Source organism: Megalobrama amblycephala, linkage group LG7 (genome assembly GCF_018812025.1).
Source record: "Megalobrama amblycephala isolate DHTTF-2021 linkage group LG7, ASM1881202v1, whole genome shotgun sequence".
NCBI classification, from domain to species: domain Eukaryota; kingdom Metazoa; phylum Chordata; class Actinopteri; order Cypriniformes; family Xenocyprididae; genus Megalobrama; species Megalobrama amblycephala.
In genome coordinates this window covers 10,957,372-10,984,777 of record NC_063050.1, presented here as the reverse complement: position 1 = coordinate 10,984,777, position 27,406 = coordinate 10,957,372, and the positions used below count along the sequence as shown (strand labels likewise).

General features: G+C 36.7%; 1 protein-coding gene and 1 long non-coding RNA gene across 3 annotated transcripts in view; both read left to right on the top strand.

The window, feature by feature from the left end:
* The first annotated feature begins 140 nt into the window (after positions 1–140).
* The window catches only part of LOC125271207 (B-cell receptor CD22-like), a 29,568-nt gene continuing 2,302 nt past the window's right edge, over positions 141–27,406 (top strand). Inside the window, exons 1-5 of one of the 2 annotated variants that reach the window (XM_048195213.1) lie at positions 141–209; positions 939–1,283; positions 1,382–1,630; positions 5,145–5,399; positions 27,143–27,400. In XM_048195213.1, coding sequence (XP_048051170.1) covers positions 149–209; positions 939–1,283; positions 1,382–1,630; positions 5,145–5,399; positions 27,143–27,400 — 1,168 coding nt within the window. In that variant the 5' untranslated portion in view covers positions 141–148. Of the gene's footprint in view, positions 210–938; positions 1,284–1,381; positions 1,631–5,144; positions 5,400–25,518; positions 25,549–25,797; positions 25,868–26,367; positions 26,713–26,808; positions 27,058–27,142; positions 27,401–27,406 lie in introns of those variants that run through there. The other variant, XM_048195212.1, reaches the window with a different exon arrangement.
* Positions 7,764–8,390, top strand: LOC125271328. Its single transcript, XR_007185567.1, has 3 exons — positions 7,764–7,927; positions 8,002–8,047; positions 8,265–8,390. It is a non-coding gene; the product is annotated as an uncharacterized LOC125271328 (long non-coding RNA).

The window sequence follows — 27,406 nt, the reverse complement described above, 5'->3', positions numbered from 1 at the left end:
TTTATTTTGTTAAAATTAAACATACTTGGATTGGAATTAAATGAAAAATAGTATGTTATGATCCCTTTAAATATGTAGAGAGAGATATTTACATCATAATCATTGTAGGTGCAGTAACTGATGTTTATTGGTTGTTGTAGGTGTTGCTATGGTGATGTCAGTCAGAATGACTCCTCCTCTTCCTCTGATCTTTCTGCTCATGATTCACAGTGAGTCTCTGATGTTACAGCAACACTTCACTCTACAGTATATTCACTGATCAAAGTAAAATTACTCATATTGTTTTCAAAGAATTATTTTGTGCAGCATCCATTATGGCAAATATCTCATTTCTGCTCTTCTTCATCACCTCTGCTCACCTTTTGGATCCTTAATAAAACCAGCTTTGATTTTTTTATTTTCTTAATTGTCATGTGTTTGAATATTTTATATTGCTGCAAGTTGTTTGTGTCTGATTTCTTTACTCTGGTTTCAGAGTTTGTCTCTGTGTTTATTTCTGCAACGTCATCAAAGATCATGAAGAACTGAAATCATTTATCACAATCATTAGGTTTTGGGAAGATTGCTGTTATACATATGATGTGTCATTTTCATGTAATAAAAGTATTCATATGATTTCTGAGTTTACATGTGTGACGGGTGGCTGCTAACAGGAAGAGTTCAGGAATATGTCCACTTTAATAAATCCACACAAGAGAAATGAAGGAACACAGGAAAAAAAACATCCACATAACAAAGACGACACCAGACCAAGAACACAGGAAACACTGGGCTTAAATAAGGAGAACAGATAGGATAATTAACTGAACAGGTGAATGTAATCAATAATCAGACACACTAGGAAACTGGGTCACGGAAAAAACACTATTATGAACTCTGACATGGTCCGGTGTAACTGATAAAACAACACGTTCATCTTGATGAATTCTGTGTTTCAGGGGTTTCTAGTGCTGATTGGGGTGTGAGTTACAGTCCTTCACACATCTGTGCACTAAAGGACTCATCAGTGATAATGAACTGCACTTATACATACCCTACTGGACATCAGATCGAGAAAGTGTTCTGGACCAAAACAAAAGATAAAAATGAAACAGAAGAGTTTCTAGATCTGTCTGAGGACCCTGAATACAGTCAGAGGCTTCAGTATCTGGGAGATAAACAGCAGAACTGCACCATCAGACTGAGTCATGTGACACTGAAGGATTCACACATGTACTATTTCAGATTCATCACTGATAAAGGAAAATGGATTGGTAAAACAGGAGTGAATCTTACTGTCACAGGTGACTTTCATGAGGTTTCTCTCTTCTCCTGTGCATTATGTTGAATAATAATCAGTGTATGACAGCAGCACTAGATATAATGTGTGTGTTGTGTTCAGATCTTCAGGTGGAGTCTCCTGAGAGAGTGACAGAGGGAGATTCAGTCCGTCTGACATGTAAAAGCAGCTGCACTCTGACTGACAGAGCAACATTCATCTGGTACAGAAACTCACAGCCATTAACTGAGAGAAGAGACAGAAACAATGAACTCCTGCTGCAGTCAGTCAGAAGAGAGGATGCAGGCAGATATAGCTGTGCTGTACACGGACACAATCACATCTCTCCTGCTGTTCAGATCAATGTCATGTGTGAGTACAGATCCCAGAACAAGCAATGATCGAAACAATGTTAAATCAGTGTTAATGTGTCAACGTTAATCGCATTGAATCAATATCACTTTTGCACCCTCAATTAATGTTGAAAAAATGTTGAAATTTCAACAAAAAAATCAATGGAAATGACATTGATGTTGGTTTAACATCATTCTTGCGCTCTCAGAAAATGAAACACAACTACAACTGACTTAAAACCACACAGCCTGAAATCAACTGAAGATAAAAGAAGACAATAAATCTCTCAAGATCTCAGCAGAAGTTCTTTTTGAGAATTAACAGAGTTTAGATGTTGATGTTTTATTGAAAATATTGTGTAGTGTTTCCTTTAGTTGGGCAGTTCGACTCTTGGCTTTTTGTGTGACTTTGTTTAAAAAAAAACATTAACAACAAAGATGATCTGGTGATATAGTTTTAATCATCATGAAACAAAATCATTTACTAATTGTACTCTTGAGCAAAAATGTGCATTTGTTTTTAAAAGGTTGTATTCAACAACAACACTTTCTTAGCACAGATCAGACATTTTGAAGCTTGACTCTTAAAAAGCAAAAAATCTTTAGACACACGGACATCAAGAATCAACATATGAATCTCAACAATGGTGACATGCTTCATGCCGCAATGCATGCTGGGAGTCATGCGTTGTATACTATGGTGGCTCCCAGCATGCATTGCGGCATGAAGCATGTCACCATTGTTGAGATTCATACGCTGATTCTTGATGTTTGTGTGTGACAAAATATCTTTTTCCCATGATGTGTTTAAAATAAATTCAGAACATGATCTGTGGCAAGAAAGTATTATTGGTGAATATAATATTTTAATAACAAATAATCAGTGCTGTTCAAGAACAAGATTAGTAAACTATTCTGCTTTATGATACTGAAAATGTAGAAAAATGTGTGGTTTTAAGTCAGTTGTAGTTGTGTTTCATTTTCTGAGAGTGTAAGAATGATGTTGAACCAACATTACATTGATTCAATGCCATTACTATTTATTTTATGTTGAATATTTAACATTTTTTCAACATTAATTGCAAGTGCAAAAGTGATTTTGATTCAATCCTGTTACCATTGACACATTAACATTGATTTAACATTATTTCGATCATTGCTTGCTATCTGGGGATTCATTTTACTTTTTAAAAACTGGATGTTATATTTGAATGAGATGATTTAAGGTGTCATGATCACCGTCAGTTCCTGTCAGTTCCCGGACTACATTTCCCATCATTCTCTCTGCCAGTCACATGCACACACTCCACACCAATCACCTGTCGCCACATACAGCTTAGCACATCATCTGGACTATAAAGGACTCACACACACCACCTCATCGTGAAGTCTTGTTTACCTTGTGTGCAATTCTAAGCGTTATTATCCAGTCTGTCTGTCTGTTACCGTTCCTGCCTGTTACCTGTTTATGATCCTCTGCTGCTTACCCCTGACCTGTGCTTTGTATACCGACCTGTGAGTGATATCTGCCTGTCCTGATCATTGCCTGTATCCCGACCACGTCTCTGCCTGTCCTTTGCTGTTTCTGTTTGTTCCCGTTTGACCCTGCCTGTATGACCACGCTCACTCTTAATAAAAGCTTGCAATTGGATCCCTGCCTGAGTCCCGACGCTTCCCCACATAGCAACATTGTGTCGGTCCAGAACCGGCCCACATCTGGCACATGTGGCATGATCATCTGGCCCACATGCTGCAATGAATTACGGTCCTTATGTGGGCCGTTTCTGTTTGCCAGATCTGAGCCACAAGCAGGCCACAGCAATGCCACATGTCAGCCAAGAGCAAAGAAATAAACCTAAACTGGACCTTATCTGAGCCACAATATGTGTGTATATTAAATATAGAGTCATCTCAGCCTTAACAAGCCTGTTAACAAGCAGAATTTACTGAAGGAAAGAAGAGAACAGAAAAAGACGAGCAGAAACACAAGAACTACAACTGACTTCAGTCACAGCCTTAGATGAAATCAACTGAAGATGAAAGACATTAAATCTCCCAAGATCTCAACAGAGGATGATCAAACAACTCTACAAACAGCATTACCAGCTTCACTTATTACTAACCAGATTGACTTTATTTATGTTAGAAATCTACAAAAGTTGTTATTGAGAATTAACAGAGTTTTAACTCTGTTTCATTTGAAGTCACCATAATGGTGAATAGTTGTTCCATTAGTTGGGCTCTTAACTCTTATTATACATTTGTCTTTTTTGATCGCAGTGACAGTGTGTTTGTTGTTACAGTAGCAAAGGAAGGTAAAGCAAATTGTCATCAGGTGATTATGGTTGTTTATTTATTGTTTTGTAGTCATCATGAAATGGCCTGATGTCTTTTGAATCTAACAATTGTGTTGCTGCATTTGCATTATAACCCTGTGTTACCACAGAATGAATTATTGCACCAATCAGAAGATTTTAACAGACATGAACACTAAAAATTAGTCTATGACGAAAGACACAGACATCAAGAATCAGCATATGAATCTCAACTATGGTGACAATCAAAAGTGCCATGCTGCAATGCATGCTGGGTGTTTTGTACTATGCTGGTACCCAGCATGCATCCCACTTTTAATTGCCACCATTGTTGAAATTCATACGCTGATTCTTGATTGTCTGTGTGTGTCATCATGAACTAACTCTTAGTGCTCATGTCTTTTAAAATCTTCTGATTGCTGCAGGAACTCATGCTGAAGTAACACAGGTTTTATAATGTAAATGTATCAATAGCACAACACAGTTGTTAGATTGAAAGAGGCCATTTCATGATAACTACAAAACAACCAACCATCATCACCTGATGTAATTTTGCTTCAGCTTTCTTTGCTCCTGCAAACATGTTTAACAAACACACTGTCACAGCAGCCAGAAAAGACAAATGTATAATAAGAGTTAAGAGCACAACTAATGGAACAACTAATTCACCATTATGGTGACTTCAAATGAAACAATAGAGTTAAAACTCTGTTAATTCTCAATAACAACCTTTGTTGATGTCTAACATAAATAAAGTCAATCTGGTTAGTAATAAATGAAGCTGGTAATGCTGTTTGTGGAGTTGTTTGATCATCCTCTGTTGAGATCTTGGGAGATTTAATGTCCTTCATCTTCAGTTGATTTCATCTAAGGCTGTGGCTGAAGTCAGTTGTAGTTCTTGTGTTTCTGCTCGTCTTTTTCTGTTCTCTTCTTTCCTTCAGTGATTCTGCTTGTTAACAGGCTTATTAAGGCTGAGATGACTCCATACTTAATATACACACATATTGTGGCTCAGATCAGTTCTTTGCTCTTGGCTGACATGTGGCATTGCTGTGGCCTGCTTGTGGCTCAGATCTGGCAAACAGAAATGGCCCACACAAGGACTGTAATTCATTGCAGCATGTGGGCCAGATGATCATGCCACATGTGCCAGATGTTGGCCGACACAATGTTGCTATGTGGGTTGTTACATAAGAATTTATTTTCTGTCCCTTTTAGACCCTCCAAAGAGTGTCTCAGTGTCCATCAGTCCATCTGGTGAAATAGTGTCAGGAGATTCAGTGACTCTGATCTGCAGCAGTGATTCAAACCCTCCTGCAGAAATCAGCTGGTTTAAAGGAGGAACGTTTGTAGGATCTGGAAGAATCTACAGCATCTCAAAGATCAGCTCTGATGATAGTGGAGAATACAAGTGCAGATCCATCAATGAACATGGAGAGAAATACTCTGATACTGTGACTTTAAATGTCATGAGTGAGTTAAAAATGGTTCAGTAACTGTAGTAACCAAATAAACAAATTAATAGATTAGCAATCGCAAAACATTAATTTACATATTGTTTTAGATCCTCCCAGGAACGTCTCAGTGTTGATAACTGGATCTGGTGAAACAGTGTCAGGAGATTCAGTGACTCTGATCTGCAGCAGTGATTCAAACCCTCCTGCTCTGAACTTCAGCTGGTTTAAGGAGAATGAAAGCTCAGCTGTTGGATCTGGACAGAGTTTCAGTGCACTACAGAGTGGACGCTTCTACTGTCAGGCTCACAATCAACATGGATCTCAGAGATCAGACGCTGTAACTGTCACAGGTGAAGGTTTGGAAACCTGTATATAACCCAGCCAGCAGAGCCATGTGGGGCCCAAATGGGTTTGACCTGGGCTATCTAACTGGGACCCAGCCAGTTTTGCACCCAGTTTCCATGTAGGCCCCACATGGATTTGTCCAGATGAAATGAACACTGCTTAGTGTGCACACTACAGGCTGTTTAATGTAACACTTAGGCCCCGTTTACACGTACATGGTTATTTTGAAAAACGGAGACATTTCCCTTCGTTTGCGCCCTTCGTTTACACGCAAACGGAGAATTCGCCTCTGAAAACGAGTCTTTCTAAAAACTCCGGCCAGAGTGGAGATTTTGAAAATCTTCGTTTGCACGTTTGCATGTAAACTGAGACAAACGGGTGTTTAGGCAGCCAACGTCACAGTATGCGCCAGAGCTCGCAACTATGTTTACATGTGATCATGGAAGCGTTCAGAGTAGCAGTCGCATTTATGTTGGTGCAAACTCTTCTCGTGTGTTTGCATTTGCAAATACAGCTGCTCCATTATGTCGAGGAGCAGAGACGAATGAGTGCTCGGAGGTCAACAATTTTGCAACAACTTCGAATCACTTCAAGAGGAATTCGGGATTCTTTTTCGGGATTCTGATTGGCTTACGTGGGCTTGAGCTGCTCGTTACACTCTTGACGTCATATATACACGGGTACGTGTAAATGAACACTTTTCTGAAAACTGACATGTGTGCACGATGTTATTTTTGAAACCGGAGAGGCTGAAATGTCCGTTTATGAAAATAGCTGCCCACGTGTAAACGTAGCCTTAATCAGTGTTGGAGGTAATGAGATAATTAAGTGATTGAATAATGATTTTGTATTAGTGATGAACACCTGCTGTTAACAAGCATAATCACTGAAGGAAAGAGAAACACCAGGGGTGCTTCTCAATTCTTATTTGTGCATCCTCGTTTCCTTTCCTCGCTTCCTTTCCTCGCGTCTTAGCTCCACCCCTTCAGGATGCGAGGGAAGGATGCAAGGAAAAGATGCGAGGATGGAGGAATTGAATCAAGTGAAATGATATATCCTCGCTCTCTTTAGCATCACTTCAAAGCGTCATCAGTTGCACTCGAGGAATCTATCCACATGTTGTTAAAGTTTGGTTATTTAAAAAATTATAATAAATATTAATAAAGCAAGATGCCCCGTTGAAATATATGAGGTATAAAGTTTATTTAAACTGTAAAAGTAAAGCATACATTTAAATTATTGTGACAGATATGAAGGGGGAGGAGAATTTATGCCTGCGTCAGGTTTCTCGACGAGAAAGACTTCCGCAAAGGATGCACCGGTGTATCCTCGCTCATGACTCCTCAGAAAGCCTCCTCACTCCTCGATCCTCGCCTCCTCGCGGTGCAATTAGAGAATTGATATGTCCTTCAAGATGGCTGAGCTCGATCGTTTTCCGGGTCATAGGATGGAGGACGGAGGAGCGAGGAGACGAGGAGGGATATTGAGAAGCACCCAAGAACTACTTCCAGCCACAGCCTTGGATGAAATCAACTGAAGATAAAATACATTACATCTCTCAAGATCTGATTAAACAACTCCACAAACAACATTAGCTTCACTTATTACTAACCAGACTGACTTTATTTCTGTCAGACATCTACAAAAGTTTGTATTAAGAATTAAGAAGAGGCTTAGATGTTGATTACTTATTTGAAAGTAATAGTTTGATTTGATGTTACCATTGTGGCGATCAGTGTGTGCTTTAGTCAGGCTCTTGACTTTTTAACATTAGTTTTTCTCTTGACAGCTGTGTCTGTTTGCAAGAGAAAATATAATCAGATGCTGTAAGCTGATTGATTTATATGATTTATAACACACCATTTACATATTTTGGGTTCCTGTGAGTTTTACTCGCACACAGACATCAATAATCAGCATATGAATCTCTAAGCAGTGTTCATTTCATCTGGGCAAATCCATGTGGGGCCTACATGGAAACTGGGTCCCAGTTAGATAACCCAGGTCAAACCCATTTGACCCACATGGCTCTGCTGGCTGGGAACTTTCTTCAGTCTGGACAGTTTATCTTAGCTGATAATGTTTCTCTCTCTCAGAGCATCATAGATCCAGTTGGCATAAAGTTTTTGGGATCACAGTGGAATGTGGAGCATTTTTCATCCTCGCCATCATCATTATCATCGTCATACTGTTTATAATGTGAGAACCACAAACAACATTCATATTTTCAAATACAGTTGTCTATAAGCTGTTAATGTCTGTCATTATAACAGAAAGAAACGAAGGAGTGTTAAAACTGAAGATCTCACAGTGAAACAGGTAAATCATCCAGACACAAACAACTTTACAGAAGCAAAAAAATCAATCGATCAGCTGTTATCTGTTTCAGACTGAAACAACTGTATGTACAGCGCCCTCAGGTGGTGTTACACATGATGTGTAGAGAGTGACATATATATATTTAAAATTTGCTATAAATTTTGCTTGTCACTGCTCTTATTTTATAATGTAAGTCCTTCTGTCTCTGTCCCTATAGCTCTCTTATTTCAATGAAGACAAATACACAACTCTTGAGCTCAAGTCCACGACCTCAGAGCTTTTCTAAACATCACAATCCATCAGTACCCTTACGAAAAACTAGTATACTTCAAGTACATTTGATCAAGTATACTAAAGTAATGTTCAAGTATACTTTATGTGGTAAGTATAAAATCAATGTACTAGTAGTAAACTTGTAAGTGTACTATTTTAATACCGCTTGGGACTAAATTGGCCCAATTGAAGTATACGTTTAAGTGTACTATAAGTGTAACAGTAGTAAACTTTAACTAGTTCACAGCTACGTTTCTCATTTGTACTGCATCTGTACTAAAAGTGAACTTATACTAGTATACTAGTAGTTTACTATTTTAATACTAGTAGTAGCTACATTTTTAGTATCCGAAAGTACACTTTGAAATATACTCTCAGTAAACTGCTAGTTTAGTGCAAGTATACTTTTAAGTTTTCTGTAAGTGAACATGACATCACACTTATAGTTTACTTTTTATATATTATTTTTGCACTTTAAGCATACTTCTATGTTCCTACACAGCAAAAACTGCAGTATTAAATTAACTCTCCAGGGAGTACATGTGAGACCATACTCGAGTGTTAAAGTTAATGAGATAATTAAGTGATTAACAGTGATGATTGACCATTATTGAAGACACCTGATGATAACAAGCAGAATCACCAAAGGAGAAAATCACAATTTTTAAGCCACCATCGTGGAGATGAGGGTTTGCTTTAGTTGGGCTCTTGACCCTTGACTTTTTAAAATAAAATTTTGTTTGGGCTGTTTTAACTGAGTTATAACATCCAGACAAACAAATGGAAAAATTGATCCGGTGGTGTTGGTTATGTTTTCACATAATCATTATTTGATCTGAATCACTGAACTCATTTAGAGCCCAATCTCTGAGTTAGATTTACATTATTGATTACAGCAGCACAGTGATTCTACAGCAGAAGATCAGCTTTATCAATATGATCTGACGGATTTCACAAACAGTTGTTCTGAGCAAAAAAAAAAAAAAATCTTTCTTTTAGGCACACACAGACATCAAGAATCAGCCTGTCAATCTCAACAATGGTGAGAATAATAAAGCATGTTGCAGTGCATTCTGGGTGCCACCAATCAAAATTCATCCATGGCTCCCATCATGCATTGCTCCATGAATAAATTATGAGCTGAATTGTCTTAGAAATTTTCTTTATTCTCATATTTTATTTTGTTCCGTTTATGTGACTTTTTAGTAGCTTGTTTTCTAATGTTCAGAGTTGATCTGTTGATCAGAATATGTTGCTTGTCACCGTCCTTGAGATTCACAGGCTGATTCTTGATGTCTGTGTGTGCCTAAAAGAAATATATATATATTTTTTTTTTTTTTGCTCAGACCAACTGTTTGTGAAATCCTTCAGATTATGTTGATAAAGCGGAGCTTGTGCTGCTGTAATCAATAATGTAAATCTAACTCAGAGATTGGACTCTAAATGAGTTCAGTGATTCAGACCAAATAATGATTATGTAAAAACATAACCAACATCACCTGACCATTTTTTCCACTTGTTTGTCTGGATGTTATAACTCAGTTAAAACAGCCCAAACAAAATTTTATTTTAAAAAGTCAAGGGTCAAGAGCCCAACTAAAACAAACACTCATCTCCACGATGGTGGCTTAAAAATTGTGATTTTCTCCTTTGGTGATTCTGCTTGTTATCATCAGGTGTCTTCAATAATGGTCAATCATCACTCAATTAATCACTTAATTATCTCATTAACTTTAACACTCTTGAGTATGGTCTCACATGTACTCCCTGGAGAGTTAATTTAACACTGCAGTTTTTGCTGTGTAGGAACATAGAAGTATGCTTAAAGTGCAAAAATAATATATAAAAAGTAAACTATAAGTGTGATGTCATGTTCACTTAAAGAAAACTTAAAAGTATACTTGCACTAAACTAGCAGTTTACTGAGAGTATATTTCAAAGTGTACTTTCGTATACTAAAAATGTAGCTACTACTAGTATTAAAATAGTAAACTACTAGTATACTAGTATAAGTTCACTTTTAGTACAGATGCAGTACAAATGAGAAACGTAGCTGTGAACTAGTTAAAGTTTACTACTGTTACACTTATAGTACACTTAAACGTATACTTCAATTGGGCCAATTTAGTCCCAAGCGGTATTAAAATAGTACACTTACAAGTTTACTACTAGTACATTGATATTATACTTGAACATTACTTTAGTATACTTGATCAAATGAACTTGAAGTATACTAGCCCACATGGAAAAAACCTATATAAACATATATGTTTCAATATAGGTTTTGATATAGGTTTTACATATATGTGACATATATAAAATTGGCCGGTTTCCTATATTATATGTACATATATGTGCATATATGCACACATATATGCACACATATATGTACACATATGTACACATATATGTACACATATATGTACACATATATGTACACATATATATATATACACATATATGTACACATAATATAGGAAAACGGCCAATTTTATATATGTCACATATATGTAAAACCTATATCAAAACCTATATTGAAACATATGTTTATATAGGTTTTTTCCATGTGGGACCAATTTCACGTGTTCGTGTAGCGGTGTGTTTTCTGCGTTGTGTCGTAATCAAAGACAGACTGCGAAAAATCTTGCCATCAGGTCACAACACAAATGGCAATATATGAGGACTTGTGCAGCATACAAACAGCATGCGGCAGCAACGCACAACGCTGAGAAAGAGAGATATTAAAAGTAACTTAAGTAAAGAAAAATAATCAACGAAACATCTGAATGTACATCACAGAGGGGTTTTGGATTACAATCATACAAATATATCATGTGAATTCAGCTGTTACATGAAACATGGCCTTAATTGAATCACCGCAAAAACTTTGTGCGACCTACCGCTGTGATGTCTCATGCAGACTGGGAAGCAGCAAAGTGCGTCAACACCCCAAGTTAGCATGGCGGCAGGAAACCCCAAATATGGTCATGGCAAGTGGAATCACAAAATAATTGTCTAAATACATAACTGCTACATTCGCACATACATAAGTTCTTGCATAATTTTTTTCGTTAATTCTTAGTTTTTGCCTTGATAATAGAAAATATGAGCTAGGCATCATGTATGACAGTCAAAAATGAGATATGAGCTACAAAATGACCAGATCCTGCCATTAGCTATATAGAAGACATATCTTGTATGTATAGGGCATATATATGGATATGAAGAAGCAATACAGGAGACCTATATTTCCTGTATATGCACATATATGCACCTCAATTTTGCCTATATGTGGCATATATACACATATATGCAGTATATATACGCATATATGCAGCATATATATAGCATATGTGCAGTATATATGCAGCATATATATTATCATATATGTGCATATATGCAGCATATATGTACATATACACTGCATATAGGTTTCATATATGCGCATATATCCACATATAGGTTCTTTCCATGTGGGAGTTTTTCGTAAGGGTAAGCCACCTGCACGTCTTCTCAATTTAATCAATTAAACTGCCTTCAATACTAGTTTGATTGTTATGTATTCTGTGAAAAATTTATAATGTTATCTTTTTTTATCTCAAAGCAGGTTCACACCGTGTGATTTTTCACCGGTTGTTGCTTGTGAGACTGTACAAACACTGTAAGCCTGTTACACTGTAGGATCTCAGCTGCCAGTCATGATGTATTAAACAAGCAAGAAGACTCAACTGGAGTTTTTCATCAATCTGTGACACGTTCAGTGACTGTGAGCTGCATTTATGGAAATGGTGGCTAGCAAACAAAAAACAATCTCTAGCATTAATTTTTATTATGGCATTTCTTTAAAAAAGAAAACTCACTGCAGGACTGCACCTCAAACCTCAGAATTTCATAGGAGGCCATAATTTATCGCAACAGTCATTAATCGGCTGTTTGTGAACTTGTCAAACTAGCAAAGACTTTGGCCTAGGGTCAGAGCAATCTTTTAGGATTCAAAAAATTTGTCTCAGATGACCAAATTGTGGCCACAATCACATAATTTTGAACCCGGCTTTATTGTTTGTCCAGATTAGGGTTGCCCAAACCTGATCCTGCACCGTTTCACTTCAGTTAAACACATTAACAGCTAACCAAGGCCTTCAGACTCACTGCACAGCAAAAACCCCAGAGTAAAATGACTTATGCTCAGAGTTTGAGTCCATGTTTAAGAAGCAGTGTTAAAGTTAATGAGATAATTAAGTGGTTAAGTGATGATTGATTTGTGAAGACACCTGATATTAACAAACAGACTCACTGAAGGAAAGCATCACTGTTTTTAAGGCTTTCTTTCATGATTTGATTCAATAAATAAATATTACATGACTTCAATTAAAACAGTAACCCTTACAAAGATCGCAGATGACCCCAGATTATTGTTGTTCAACATCCACTGCAGATTAAAACATCACACTCTTACCTGATCTGGACAAACTGAGTATCAGGAGTGCAAAATAATCAATCTGTATTTATATATATATATATATATATATATATATTGAATAGAATAAAAACACGTACATTTATTCATTCACCTCTGCTCCAGTTTATTTGTTCACATACATGCACTATATCCGGTAGGGCTCTTAGTCCAAACATGCACATATTTGGAGAAATGTATTTATATTCTCACATGTTTGGAAAATATTTCACTCACACACACACATTATTCATTTTCAATTTTTCTTTTGCTTCTCCTTCAATTCAGGTTTTTACAATGTGAAACCATGTGGTTAGTGATGCTTGTTTTTGAGCTCAGAAGAATATAATATAACAAAGAAACAAAAGATTTTTCCCTCATGCATGCTACTGAGAAAAAAAAATCTCACTACGCCATAAGATGCCAATATTTTATGATAATACGATCAACATTTTTTGAGTCAGTAGTTATATGTTTATAATTGTGAACCATTCCTGCGTCTCTGGTTTCTTCAGTCCCTGTTCGCTTTAATAGCAGCTGTTTACATCATTAATGTTTTTTTGTTTGGTTTTTTGTTTGGTTTTGTTTAGGTTTTTTTTTCCCTTCAGGCCACAATTTATATGGAATGAATGATGTTTTTAATATCAATTCTGATTGGTCAGTTTTGGAATGCTGGATTAAAATTCTTCTGGGCTTTAAAGAATGAAAGAAAAGTCAAATAAAATACATTTTTTTACAAAATATGTGTCTTAAGTTATGCACATTAGTAAGTAACTCCTCTGATCACCTGGTTGCCTCTAATGGACAGTAACTGATGTACACGTGACACAATGATCAAATATGTCCAGTAGGGGGCGATAGATAAAAGTGGACAACAATTTACTTTTTTTCTAAAGGCAAAAGCATCAACTAATCTTCATAATAAAAGTGAAATATTCAGCAGAATGTCTGTTTACATAATCCTCTTCTCTAAATATATTTAAATAACTTAAAGAAGATATCATTAATTTTCTTTAGTTGTTCAGTGATGTTCTCTTGTTGAGAGAGGAACAATGATATTACCGTGACTGTGTGTAAAAACAGTGTTAACCACAGTCTGTCAGTTTAAAGCTGAAGTGCTTGTGTTAAAACAGTCAGTCATTTGGTTGCTGTTGATCTGATGAGCTTCAACACGGTAAGACAAACACATTCATACTTCAATAAAAACTGATGATTATTTCTATAGATGAAGCTCATATAACACATGATTCCTGACATGAGAAATATCTTCTGAACATCTAATGATCAGTTCATTTACACACACTGATGTTGAGCATTAATAATCTTCAGATGAGCAAAGATCTTACTAACACTAAGAGCTGTTTAGAGTGATGAACAGACACTGTTTATGAGTATATGAGTGATGATTTATGCTGTATTATAGATATATTTGATGCTGATGTTGGTCAGAATGGCTCCTGCTCTTCCTCTGATCTTTCTGCTCATGATTCACAGTGAGTCTCTGTTTCATTTCAACTTTTGAGGCACTGTGTAATTTAGATATAAAGAGTCTTTCATTTTGTTCTGAAGTTTGTGGCCTGTTTGGATCATATAATTATGATTAATGAGCAGTTTTCTGTGGTATATTGATGTATTTCCTTTTGAAACCGGAAGTTCGGTGAGGCGTGTCAGTGGGCTTGTTCATTTTATAAATGTCCAATAGTTTTTCGTTATATCAGTCTTAAACATGAATTAGTAATTTTGTACTGTCTAGTCAGTGTCAGGTGGTTTAGGGGAGGGACTTTCTCACTCATCAGAGCATTTGATTGGACACACATCAGTGTATCATCAGATCATCATTTTTGTTTTCTCAGAAGATCGTGTGGAGATATTGTAGAGGTTTATGTGTCAAAGGACTTTGTTTGCATAGAAGATCTCAGAGCTGACTGACATGCATAAAACATAGGCATAAAAGTAACATTTTAAAAATTCACATTTTAATAAGATTTTAAATGCATGACAAGATAAAAAAACAATTTGAACAACTGTGTCACTCAGACAAAAAGAGACATCAAGAATCAGCATATGAATCTCAACAATAGTGACAATCAAAAGCTTCATGCCGCAATGCATGCTGGGAGCCACCATAGTATACAACTCATTACTCCCAGCATGCATTGCGGCATGAAGCTTTTGATTGTCACCATTGTTGAGATTCATATGCTGATTCTTGATGTCTGTGTGTGTCAAATGTTTTTAGAAATTTGCACTTTAGAAGTCAAGATTCAGAATGTCTGATCTGTTGCAAGAAAGTATTGTTGGTGAATATAACCTATTAAAAACAAATACACACTTTTGCTCAGGAAAACAGTTAGTAAATGACTTTGCTTTATGATGATGAAAACTATATCACCTGATCATCTTTGTTTCTGGTTTCTTTGCAACAAATGATGTGTTTTGGTAAACCGTTACAAAGACCACAAACTCACATGAAAAGCCAAGAGTCAAACTGCCCAACTAAAGGAACCACTGATCACCAAAATGGTGAACAAACATTTTCAATAAAACATCAACATCTAAACCTGTTAATTTTCAAAAAGAACTTCTGCTGAGATCTTGAGATATTTATTGTCTTCTTATATCTTCAGTTGATTTCAAGCTGTGTGGCTTTAAGTCAGTTGTAGTTGTGTTTCATTTTCTGAAAGAGAATGATGTTGAACCAACATCACATTGTAACATTGATTCAATGCCATTTCCATTGATATTTTGTTGAAATTTCTGGGACAGTAAGGTTACAGATTTATCTCATTGGGACCACATCACGACTATCCTGGGAACTCATGCTGAGATCACTGTGAGATCAAATTGTTGACAGGGATGTTATAAACATGACATTCATTATGTGAATGTAAACTGGGTGAGCGAGTCTGAGCCCTGAACATTATCAGGAAGCTTATTTCAGAGAGTTTAGGAGCCAAATGTGAAAACGCTCTCCCTCCTTTAGTGGACTTAGATATCCAAGAAACAACCAGAGGGTCAGAGTTTTGTGATCTTAAAGAGCGTGAAGGATTGTAGGGCGATAGAAGAACGGTTAAATACACATGAGCTAAACCGTTTAGGGCCTTATTATAGGTCAGTAGCAATACTTTATAATTGATACAGAACAGGTAACCAGTGTAGAGATGATAACATTGGTGTTATCCCTGCAAAAAAGCCCGCACTGGACTCCACTTAGGACTGTCAGCGCAGGACCCCTGAGAATTTGCTCATTGGCAAAACGTTGGCCCTTTAGCGGTGGCCCTGCATGAGCAGCCTTCACTTAACCTCCAGGAAGCCTTAGTGCTGTTTTATTGAAAATAATGAAGTTTGAAGTCACTGTTATGGAGGTAAGAGCTTGCTTTAGTTGGGTTGGGTTTATTTGGTTAAAAATTATCCAAAGCCAATTTTTGCCAGCCAGTGTTCAAAACTATCTACTTACCTTAGCCAGATTCACAACGGTAAGCCTGTAATAATGTTTTGTAATAAATCGATACTGGTGGATTTCTGCAGGAAATTCAAGCATGCAGCTGTTTTTGCGTCTTTGCGTCTTTACGTCACGTCTGTAAACAGAAAGAAAGGAGTCCCAGCTAGACTATATAGGATGCTGCTGATAGCGGATAATTTATAGCCTTTTCTCACAGCAGCTCCAATAATTAAACTTATCATTTTGATGGTGGATTATAATCCAGAAAGGTCCAAATGACAACTGGAGATTCACCCGTAGTCAAAAGCAAAAGACTTGCGGAGTGGCTACAGACATTGAAATCTACAGGTAATGCTAATTCACACTAAATACACAGTCATGCAATGCTGATGTTAGCATTAACAATTTGAGAACAAAGTATTACAGTAATAATAATTTGCACGGTTTGACGTGATCGTTAGATTTAATCATTGGCAGCACGATTTATTGTAGGCCTAATGCTTTTCCCCTCAGTTGGTCAGAAGTGGCAGAAATGTTACTTACTTGTTCAGATGACATTTTCCGCTGAAAAATCCTACTTTGGTCATACTTCAAGTCTACTGTCTGTGATTCTGAAGTACAGGATCCACTGATGTGGTGACTGACACCAGATTAGATTCATCTGCACTGAGGAGCCGTGCCAATGCACAACCAAAATAAAGATAATAATTCTGCATATGACTGCAATTGCAGATTTAAAACAGAGATGGCGACAAAGAGGCAAATCTTATGGACAACAGCTTTAATGTTTCTCCGGCTGCTGTAACTGTGTGTTTCTGAAGCACATTTGTTATAGCAAAAGTTTTGAAAAAAACACATGATCTTCATGATCTTCTTTGCTAATATATATATATATATATATATATATATATATATATATATATATATATATATATTACGATTTTGTAAGTTGATGGTGTGCGGGATTCTTTTTGTTTTGTTTTTTCTGAATTTTGACTTCAATGGTCTTCTCTCCAACGCACATATCCATTACCTACAGGTGTGTGACGCTAATTGATAATTTATAGCAAAAGTTCAAAATAAAAAAAATATTCAGATCAACTCTGAACATCATAAAACAAGCTACTAAAGTCACAAAAAACAAAACAAAACAAAAAAACTGAAAACATTAAAATATTAAAGCAGGACATAATTTCATGCAGTGGTATTCTAAGGCTACTATAATGTCAATAAAACAGCGCTAAGGCTGTTTTCATGGTCCATTGTAACTGATAAAACACTTTCATCTTGATGAATTCTGTGTTTCAGGTGTTTCTAGTGCTGATTGGGGTGTGAGTTACAGTCCTTCACACATCTGTGCACTAAAGAACTCATCAGTGATAATGAACTGCACTTATACATACCCTACTGGACATCAGATCATGAAAGTGTTCTGGACAAAAACAAAAGATAAAAATAAAACAGAAGAGTTTCCAGATCTGTCTAATGACACTGAATACAGTAAGAGGCTTCAGTATCTGGGAGATAAACAGCAGAACTGCACCATCAGACTGAGTCATGTGACACTGAAGGATTCACACGAATACTATTTCAGATTCACCACTAATATAACAGAAGGTAAATGGATTGGTACACCAGGAGTGAATCTCACTGTCACAGGTGACTTTCATGAGGTTTCTCTCTTCTTGTGTGCATTATGTTGAATAATAATCAGTGTATGACAGCAGCACTAGATATAATGTGTGTGTTGTGTTCAGATCTTCAGGTGGAGTCTCCTGAGAGAGTGACAGAGGGAGATTCAGTCCGTCTGACATGTAAAAGCAGCTGCACTCTGACTGACAGAGCAACATTCATCTGGTACAGAAACTCACAGAAGATATTAAATGAGAGTAACAAACTCAACTTCAAGTCAGTCAGAAGAGAGGATGCAGGCAGATATAGCTGTGCTGTACACGGACACAATCACAGCTCTCCTGCTGTTCAGCTCAATGTCACGTGTGAGTACAGATTCATTTGTTCTTTTAAAAACTGGAGATTGTGTTTGAATGACATGATTTAAAGATTTAACTTATGTCCTTTTCAGATCCTCCCAGGAACGTCTCAGTCTCCATCATTCAGTCTGGTCAGATTTGGGCAGGAGATTCAGTGACTCTGATCTGCAGCAGTGATTCAAACCCTCCTGCTCTGAACTTCAGCTGGTTTAAGGAGAATGAAAGCTCAGCTGTTGGATCTGGACAGAGTTTCAGTGCACTACAGAGTGGACGCTTCTACTGTCAGGCTCACAATCAACATGGATCTCAGAGATCAGACGCTGTAACTGTCACAGGTGAAGCTTTTATTAACACACTCCTGTATCTTCACATCATTCATCAGTTTGGAGAGTTAATCATGATGATCTTCCTCTTTCAGTTCATCATGGTGCTGGTAGGAATGTGATTGTGATCGCAGCGACATCTGGAGGATTATTCTTCATCTTCATCATCATCATCATCATCCTGTTTATAATGTGAGCTTGATAAAAAAATAAAAAAAATAAATAAAAAACATTTTGGTTCGATGTGGATATTTTTAATGTAATACATTTGTCCATAAGCTGTTAATGTCTGTCATTATAACAGAAAGAAACGAAGGAGTGATAAAACTGAAGATCTCACAGTGAAACAGGTAAATCATTCAGACACACGACTTTACAGAAGCAGAAAATCAATCGATAAGCTGTTATCTGTGTTTCAGACTGTAACTGTACAGACTGATGGGAAACTAACATTATCAAAGTCTTTATTAACACAATCCAGAAACAAATGTTCATTAACTAATATTTCTCTTTCTTTAGATCAGTGATTCTCAAACTGTCAGTGTGAATGTTTCACTTAAAACACTCTTCTGTCCTTTTCTTCTCCTACAATCAAGTGTAAATCAGTTTGATCTGAAGTCTAGATTCTCAGTCTACAGCAGTTTGTCTCAAACTTTTCAGATCAGGCGCCACATCAGATCAATATTTTTTAAATATTTCACTGATCTGCATATGACTGCAATTGCAGATTTAAAACAGAGATGGCGACAAAGAGGCAAATATTTCACACATCAGATCAATATTTAAAAAATATTGATCTGATGTGGCGCCTGATCTGAAAAGTTTGAGACAAACTGCTGTAGACTGAGAATCTAGACTTCAGATCAAACTGATTTACATTTTTTTAATTAATAATTACTTATTTTCTTGCGTCACAGAGAGTTTCAGTCCATGACGAGCCTCTTTCTGAACCGGATTCAGCCAATGACTCTCTCTATGCCAGTGTGAAACCAAAGAGATTCAGAGGAAAAACTCCTGAATCCAGAGAGACTGAGGAGATCCAGTACGCAACTGTCCAACATCACAGAAAGAAAGAGACGAAGAGAGAAGAGGAGAATGAAAACCAGTACGACAATATAAGAGTTCATCAGTCCAATGCTGCTGTGAGGTGAGAAACAAACAACTTCATATCGCCTGTAACATTGTTGTGTTTCTTTTTTTTCTGTTTTTAGGCAATCAGCTGTTGAAACTGTGGAAGACGCATCAGTGATCTACAGCAGCGTCAAATGAGTGAAAGACCGTCATGAAGCCTGTGTTCAGACATCAATCTGCTGGGAAATGGAGGATTGGATAGTTGTGCAATAATTTACCCATCTGTTCAAACCACAACCAATACACACAGGTTCAACACCCACATTAAGACTCATTTGTTCTCTTTGACTCTTTGTTTGTTTCTTCTGTATTTAATGTGTGTGTGTGTGTTAATGGTTTCTTTTTAAGTTTGAATATAATATTTTAATATAGACTTTGGTGTATTATATGTTTTGGTCTATATTATTTGTTATATGTCAGTATTTTTGGTCTTCAGTTTTGGGCATTAACTTCAGAGAGAGAAAAAAAATCACAATCTCTTAACAATGTTGTTTGCGTCATGACACTCTCATCTGAAGTTAAGCCAAAGAATGTCAGTTATACATTTATGGAAATAAGAATATGCAGTTTATAACTCTTTGCATAACAATATTACATTTATTAAATAATAAAGGATGTTTTTACAAAACATAAGCCAAAGAAAACAATCCAGTTATATCTGTACTGCTTATCAATATTGAAATGCATAATTTTTTAAATGTATTATGTTGTATTGTGTATTTTATGAAGAGTTTCCTCTTCATGTTTTACCTTGTATGTTTTTTATAACTAAGGCCAATGCTTCAATAAACCTGATTATTAACCTCATGCAGTAATGTCTCTGTGTCTGCTGGTTACAATGGTAGGACCTCTAGTGGTTGATGACAAACGATCTTTCAAATAATGTGCAAAAAGTTTAAAAGCGGAAAGGGAAATGGTACTGTCCCTTAAAACTGAGTGGTAATAAAATGATTTAAAAAAAAATTAAAAAATAGGTCCTCTCACTTATGTTTCTGGTATCAAATCCATCTGATGAAAGGAAATGTGTTTTAGATCAAAATAAACACAGCAGAAGAAATTGATCACTATTCCACACAAAATAGTCCCGGGTAAAATAGCCTGTATATTTTGGGCTTTGACTAAACTTGAGTGAGTTTTTGTACATTAAGCCTTGCAAGATATTGTAAATGTGGCACAAAGAGGGCACTCTCGTATCCAGATATATACAAAGTAGCGACTACGCCACCCCAACCTTAATCAGCCGGGGAAATATCAACTAAGGGCACACAAGTTTGATTTTCTTCCCACAATCATCAAACAATGAGACGTGGAAATGTACAAAAACACTTCATTGAATTATAATAAATAGCTTTAAAAATGAATCACAGGATCATATAGTAATACGAAACCACTCCAGAATGATAATATTTATGTAGAGAACAAATGGATCACCACAACGTGAACGCGCATTTAAAATCATTCTTGTCGGTTATTGGCTGGAGCATGTTTATTATGTTAAGTGGTCCAGGCTGCACCAGTTTGTTTTTGTTGCCGTTTTTCGAGCTTGTGGCAACTACAGAGACCGCGTTTATTACAGTGTGTTCAGGGGACAGGCAGCTAGCGGATAGTGAGGAGATGCTTGCTGTATGTGACAAAAAATGTTTTGGCCTAAAAACGCCTGACATCGCTTAGAGCACCTTTAATTGAGGGTGCAAAAGTGATATTGATTCAATGCGGTTAACGATGACACATTAACATTGATTTAACATTATTTCGGTCATTGTTTGCTATCTGGGAAGGCCACATTTATTTATTATAATTTGTTTATGTGAAGATTGTTTTAAGTTCACTTTAAAATATAGTGTCTTAAAGTTGTTACTACATTCATTTAGAGAGAAACTGTGAAATTATTACAATATAAAAATATGAAAAACTATTTAATCGCAGTTAATTACAAAAAAGTGATTCATATTATAAACTAACTAACTATATATATATATATATATATATATATATATATATATACATACTTTAACAAAATAAAAAAATAAACATTCATTGTACATTCTTTTTATTCGTCAAGAATTCTTCATAATTTGTCAACAACTTTTAAACTGCTGAGTACTGAGAAAGTTTCTCATGATCAAATTTCTGAAAGTAAACTCTGCAGGAAAAGCCCTGATATACAGGAAAAGACATCAGGAGTGAGTGTGTGAGAGTGTGTGTGCGTGTGGAAACATTTTTTGGGGACATTTTTTGGAAAACAGCTTATAAATCATACTAAGTAATGTTTTTTAAAAAAAATATACAAATGTGAAAAGTTTTCTGTGATGGGTAAGTTTAAGGTTAGCGATTAAAATATATACAGTTATAATAAAGACCTTAGACCATAGTTTGTACAGTATAAAAATCATATCGTCTATGCAAAGTCCCCATAAAACATGAAAACCCAACGTGCGTGTGTGTGTGTGTCAACAGGATAGTGTGCTATAAACAGATGCAGAGCATAAAGTGTTTGTTCATCAAGGATGTGGCTGCAGATAAAATGCAAGAAAAGGATGCAAGTAAAGAAAATGAGGACGGAGGAATCATAGGAAAACGTTTTTTTTTTTTTTTTTTTTTTTGGAATGTTTTTGATCGCTCAAGCGTCACTTTAAGTGCCATCAGCTGTGCCAAAGTCCCTTTAAGACAAGTCATTTCACTCGGCGGCCATCTTTGAAATGCCTCTCGGGCATCCTGGGCATCCTGCAGCTCCTATCTCTTTGAATGGGGAAACATCAAATTCTCCAAATCTGTTCGCCAACCTTACGAATTTCATATTTGAAATCACCAGTGAAATCTAACAACAACCGGCTCATAAATGTAATTTCTAAATGCTCGAATCATGACAAAAAACTGTATTTTTCAGGCTGAATCAAGCTAATGCGCATGCACAAACCTAAATGCGCGTCTCTTCGGAGGCGCGCGTCTGACTGTTTCTATAGAAACCGGTGATTCTAACGGCCGCTGCAGTGACGCGATGACTTTACCAGTCGGCGATTGGCTCTTATTTAGAAGGCGGGACTTATTCCGCCATATTGCGCGTTACACTTTCTCCCATTCAAAACAATATGAGTGACATGTCTTGTGTTATTCTATAGTCTTTGGCTGCGCTCAAGGAATCTGTCCTTATGTTGTTGAAGCTGTTAATAATATTCTGTAGACTGATTCGTCTTTTATTTTTAGGAACATAAGGATCAGAACATGACTTGCATCAAACTCAAACCTGACGTGAGTGTCATTCACTGAGATGTTTCTATTTTCCACATTCCCTGATGTTTCTTAAACTGTTGAGTTGTAGATTCAAGGAGGAGGAGGAGGAGGAGGAGGAGGAGGAGGAGGAGGGAGGGTCTAGCTAGCCTCTGTTTTGTTTGACAACACTTTGAACGTCAACAGGAAGTTACTCCACCCAGGATCACTTAGAGCACCTTTAAGTCCACTAAAAAGAATATTACTAAAGTAAAAATTACCAAATTAAAGAAAATCATCAAAACTTGAAACATCACAACAGCTTAAATCTCTTGCAGATAACTGCTAGCTGTGCAATTAAAATTAGTTAAGAAATTGTCACTGCATCAGCAACAGTTACTGCCTTTAAATAAAGCAACATGCAGCATAACATCAGTGTTTCTCAGCTCATCATTGACTGAAACACAGGCTCTACTCTCCAGCACAATGACGACCCACAAAACTCAGAAGTTCATATTTGTATGTCATACATAAATGAAACAGGTAAGATTTATGGAATTGTACACAGCAAAACGCCCATGTTAAATTCACACTGCCAAGTGTTCGTGTGTACACACTACAGAGTTAAAGTACCATTGAAGCAGCACTGAAAGTTAATGAGATAATTAAGTGATGATTGAGCATTAGTTATGAACACCTGCTGTTAACAAGCAGAATCAGTGAAGGAAAGAGAAATGCATGACTTCAGTCACAGCCTTTGATGAAATCAACTGAAGATAAAAGAAGACATTCAATCTCTCAAGATCTCAACAGAGGAGGATTAAAAAACACCACAAACAGCATTACCAGCTTCACTTATTACTGACCAGACTGACTCTATTTCTGTCATTTATGTTTTAATGAAACTAATAGTTTCATTTAAAGTCACCATAATGGAGGTGGCTTTAGTTGGGCTCTTGACTCTTGCCTTTTTAATATTAGAAGAAAAGCCAGTAGAAAATGTTATCAGTTGATGTTCTCTGCGAGACGCCCTAACCATAAATATCTATGGTTCTAGTAACGTACTGGTTCTGTCACTGACAGATGTGCATAATCTTCAGGAACATTGTCATTTCTCTGTTCCTGCTCAGCTTCATCTGCCTGTAAATGCCTCACTCTTTATATCTCTGTTGTCACCATGCTTCCAACACCTGGCCCCGCCTTGACACAGTGATTGACAGGGCGGAGCGGGGACGTGATTGGCTTGGAATGCATTTTTTAAATCCACATTGAATTTTGCTACATTCATTGCGGGACATTTATTGAAATTGCAATCGCAAGTGTCTTAACTGTGAGTGTAAAGGCAATTAATAAAAATAACATTTTGAATTTTGCTACATGTTAAACATATATAACCATTTCTGTAATGCATTTTCATTCTAATTTTGCAACTTATAAAGCGTTAAATTATATGTTTGAATTATGCGTTAAAACTAGTGTAGGAAATAGCAAATGCAAATCATATTATTGAATTTGAATTATCATTTTGCTCTAAAGGTTGCACATATGGTATGAAAAATGCATTGCTATTTTGCATATTACATTTTAAATTGAATATTGCTACAAATATGCTTCCATAAGAAATTGTAACTGTCCCTTTAAATGAACAGTTTTATTTGTGATCGTCTCATATGTGGTTGTTCAATCCCTCAAACTACCACCAGAGGTCACCATCTCCTGCTACTGACATCAACCTTGATGAGCCTCACCTGTAATCACAATTTTTCATCTTCATGTGTTGTTAGATCCTGTACTGTTTTCAAAGTCCTTAATATGTTTGTATTACAATTCTTTAGTCTGTTCGCTTTAATAGCAGCTCTTTACAGCATTATTTGAAGGTTTTCTCTTGTATTTCCCACTTTAGTGGGCAGTTGTGGCCTAATAATTAGAGAGTCTGACTTGTAACCAGAAGGTTGCGGGTTCGAGTCTCAGTATTGGCAGGCAATGTAGGTGGGGGAGTAGCTAAATGAATAGCGCTCTTTCCCACTCTCATTACGCACAGCTGAGGTGCCCTTGAGCAAGACACCGAACCCCCAATCACTCCCTGGGCTCTGCAGCAAAAACGGCTGCCCACTGCGCTGGGTGTGTGTTCAATACTCACTGCTGTGTGAGTGCACTTTGATGGGTGAAATGCAGAGCACAGTTTCCAAGGACATGTTGCATTATTTGAATATCAATTCTGATTGGTCAGTTTTGAAATGAGAGGAGTTTATGCTCTCAGCCTCTTCAGACATCTGTTAAGTCATTAAAATTCCTCTGTGCTTCAGTGAATGAAAAAAATAAAAAAACATCTTTAAGAAAAAATGTGTCTAAGTTCTGCACTTTAGTAAGTAAATCATCTATCTGATGTCCTGCTTGTCTGTAATGGGCATCACTGCTGTGTGAAGCATTATATCACGTGACACAGTAATAAGAGATGTCCAGTAGGGGGCGACAGACAAAAGATTACATCATTATTTTTCTTTAAATAGTTTAGTTCAGTGATGTTGTTCTCATGTTTAGGGAGGGACACTGATATTTCCAGCACTGGTCATTAATAAACAGTGTTAACCACAGAAAGTCCTTCACTGTGAAGCTAAAGTGCTTGAGTTAATTCAGTCAGTCATTTGGTTGCTGTTGATCTGATGAGCTTCAACACGGTAAGACAAACACATTCATACTTCAATAAAAACTGATGATTATTTCTATAGATGAAGCTCATATAACACATGATTCCTGACATGAGAAATATCTTCTGAACATCTAATGATCAGTTCATTTACACAAACTGATGTTGAGCATTAATAATCTTCAGATGAGCAAAGATCTTACTAACACTAAGAGCTGTTTAGAGTGATGAACAGACACTGTTTATGAGTATATGAGTGATGATTTATGCTGTATTATAGATATATTTGATGCTGATGTTGGTCAGAATGGCTCCTGCTCTTCCTCTGATCTTTCTGCTCATGATTCACAGTGAGTCTCTCTTTCATTCATATTAGAAAGATTGTTTTTATTTAATTTGATTTCAAAGACACCATAATGAGTGACTAATGAGCAGTTTTCTGTTTTGTTGATGTATTTCCTTTTGAAACAGGAAGTTAGGCTGTGTAGCAGCAGATCATCAATATTTTTGGCCATAAATTAATGAACATGAACTAAAAGCTGCAAAACTCACATTTATTTGTCATTTGTTGCATTATTTGATAGAGCAGCATGTTGTTTGTCGCTCATTTCTTTACTCTGTTTTCACACGTCTCTCTTTTCATTTCTGCTTTTCTGCAACACCTTCCTTCAAAGCTGATGAAGTCTTTCACACTGAGATCCTTTATTAGATTTTAAGATTAGCCTGTATTTTCTTCTGTAACGAGGCATCGTTTTCATTTAATAAAAGTATTCATATGCTTTCCTAAGTTTTCAGGGTCTGATGTAACTGATAAAACAACATGTTCATCTTGATGAATTCTGTGTTTCAGAGGTTTCTAGTGCTTATTGGGGTGTGAGTTACAGTCCTTCACACATCTGTGCACTAAAGGACTCATCAGTGATAATGAGCTGCACTTATACATACCCTACTGGATATCAGATTGAGAAAGTGTTCTGGACCAAAGTCTATGAAACAGGTGTAGATCCTCCAGATCTGTCTAATGACACTGAATACAGTCAGAGGCTTCAGTATCTGGGAGATAAACAGCAGAACTGCACCATCAGACTGAGTCATGTGACACTGAAGGATTCACACATGTACTATTTCAGATTCATCACTAATATAACAGAAGGAAAATGGACTGGTGATCCAGGAGTGACTCTTACTGTCACAGGTGACTTTCATGAGGTTTCTCTCTTCTTCTGTGCATTATGTTGAATAATAATCAGTGTATGACAGCAGCACTAGATATAATGTGTGTGTTGTTCAGATCTTCAGGTGGAGTCTCCTGAGAGAGTGACAGAGGGAGAATCAGTCCGTCTGACATGTAAAAGCAGCTGCACTCTGACTGACAGAGCAACATTCATCTGGTACAGAAACTCACAGCCATTAACTGAGAGAAGAGACAGAAACAATGAACTCCTGCTGCAGTCAGTCAGAAGAGAGGATGCAGGCAGATATAGCTGTGCTGTACACGGACACAATCACATCTCTCCTGCTGTTCAGCTCAATGTCACGTGTGAGTACAGATTCATTTGTTCTTTTAAAAACTGTAGATCGTGTTTGAATGAGATGATTTAAGGATTTATTTTTGTCCCTTTTAGATCCTCCAAAGAAAACCTTGGTGTCCATCAGTCCATCTGGTGAAATAGTGTCAGGAGATTCAGTGACTCTGATCTGCAGCAGTGATTCAAACCCTCCTGCTCTGAACTTCAGCTGGTTTAAAGGAAGAACGTTTGTAGGATCTGGAAGAATCTTCAACATCTCAAAGATCAGCTCTGATGACAGTGGAGAATACAAGTGCAGATCCATCAATGAACATGGAGAGAAATACTCTGATAATGTGACTTTAAACGTCATGTGTGAGT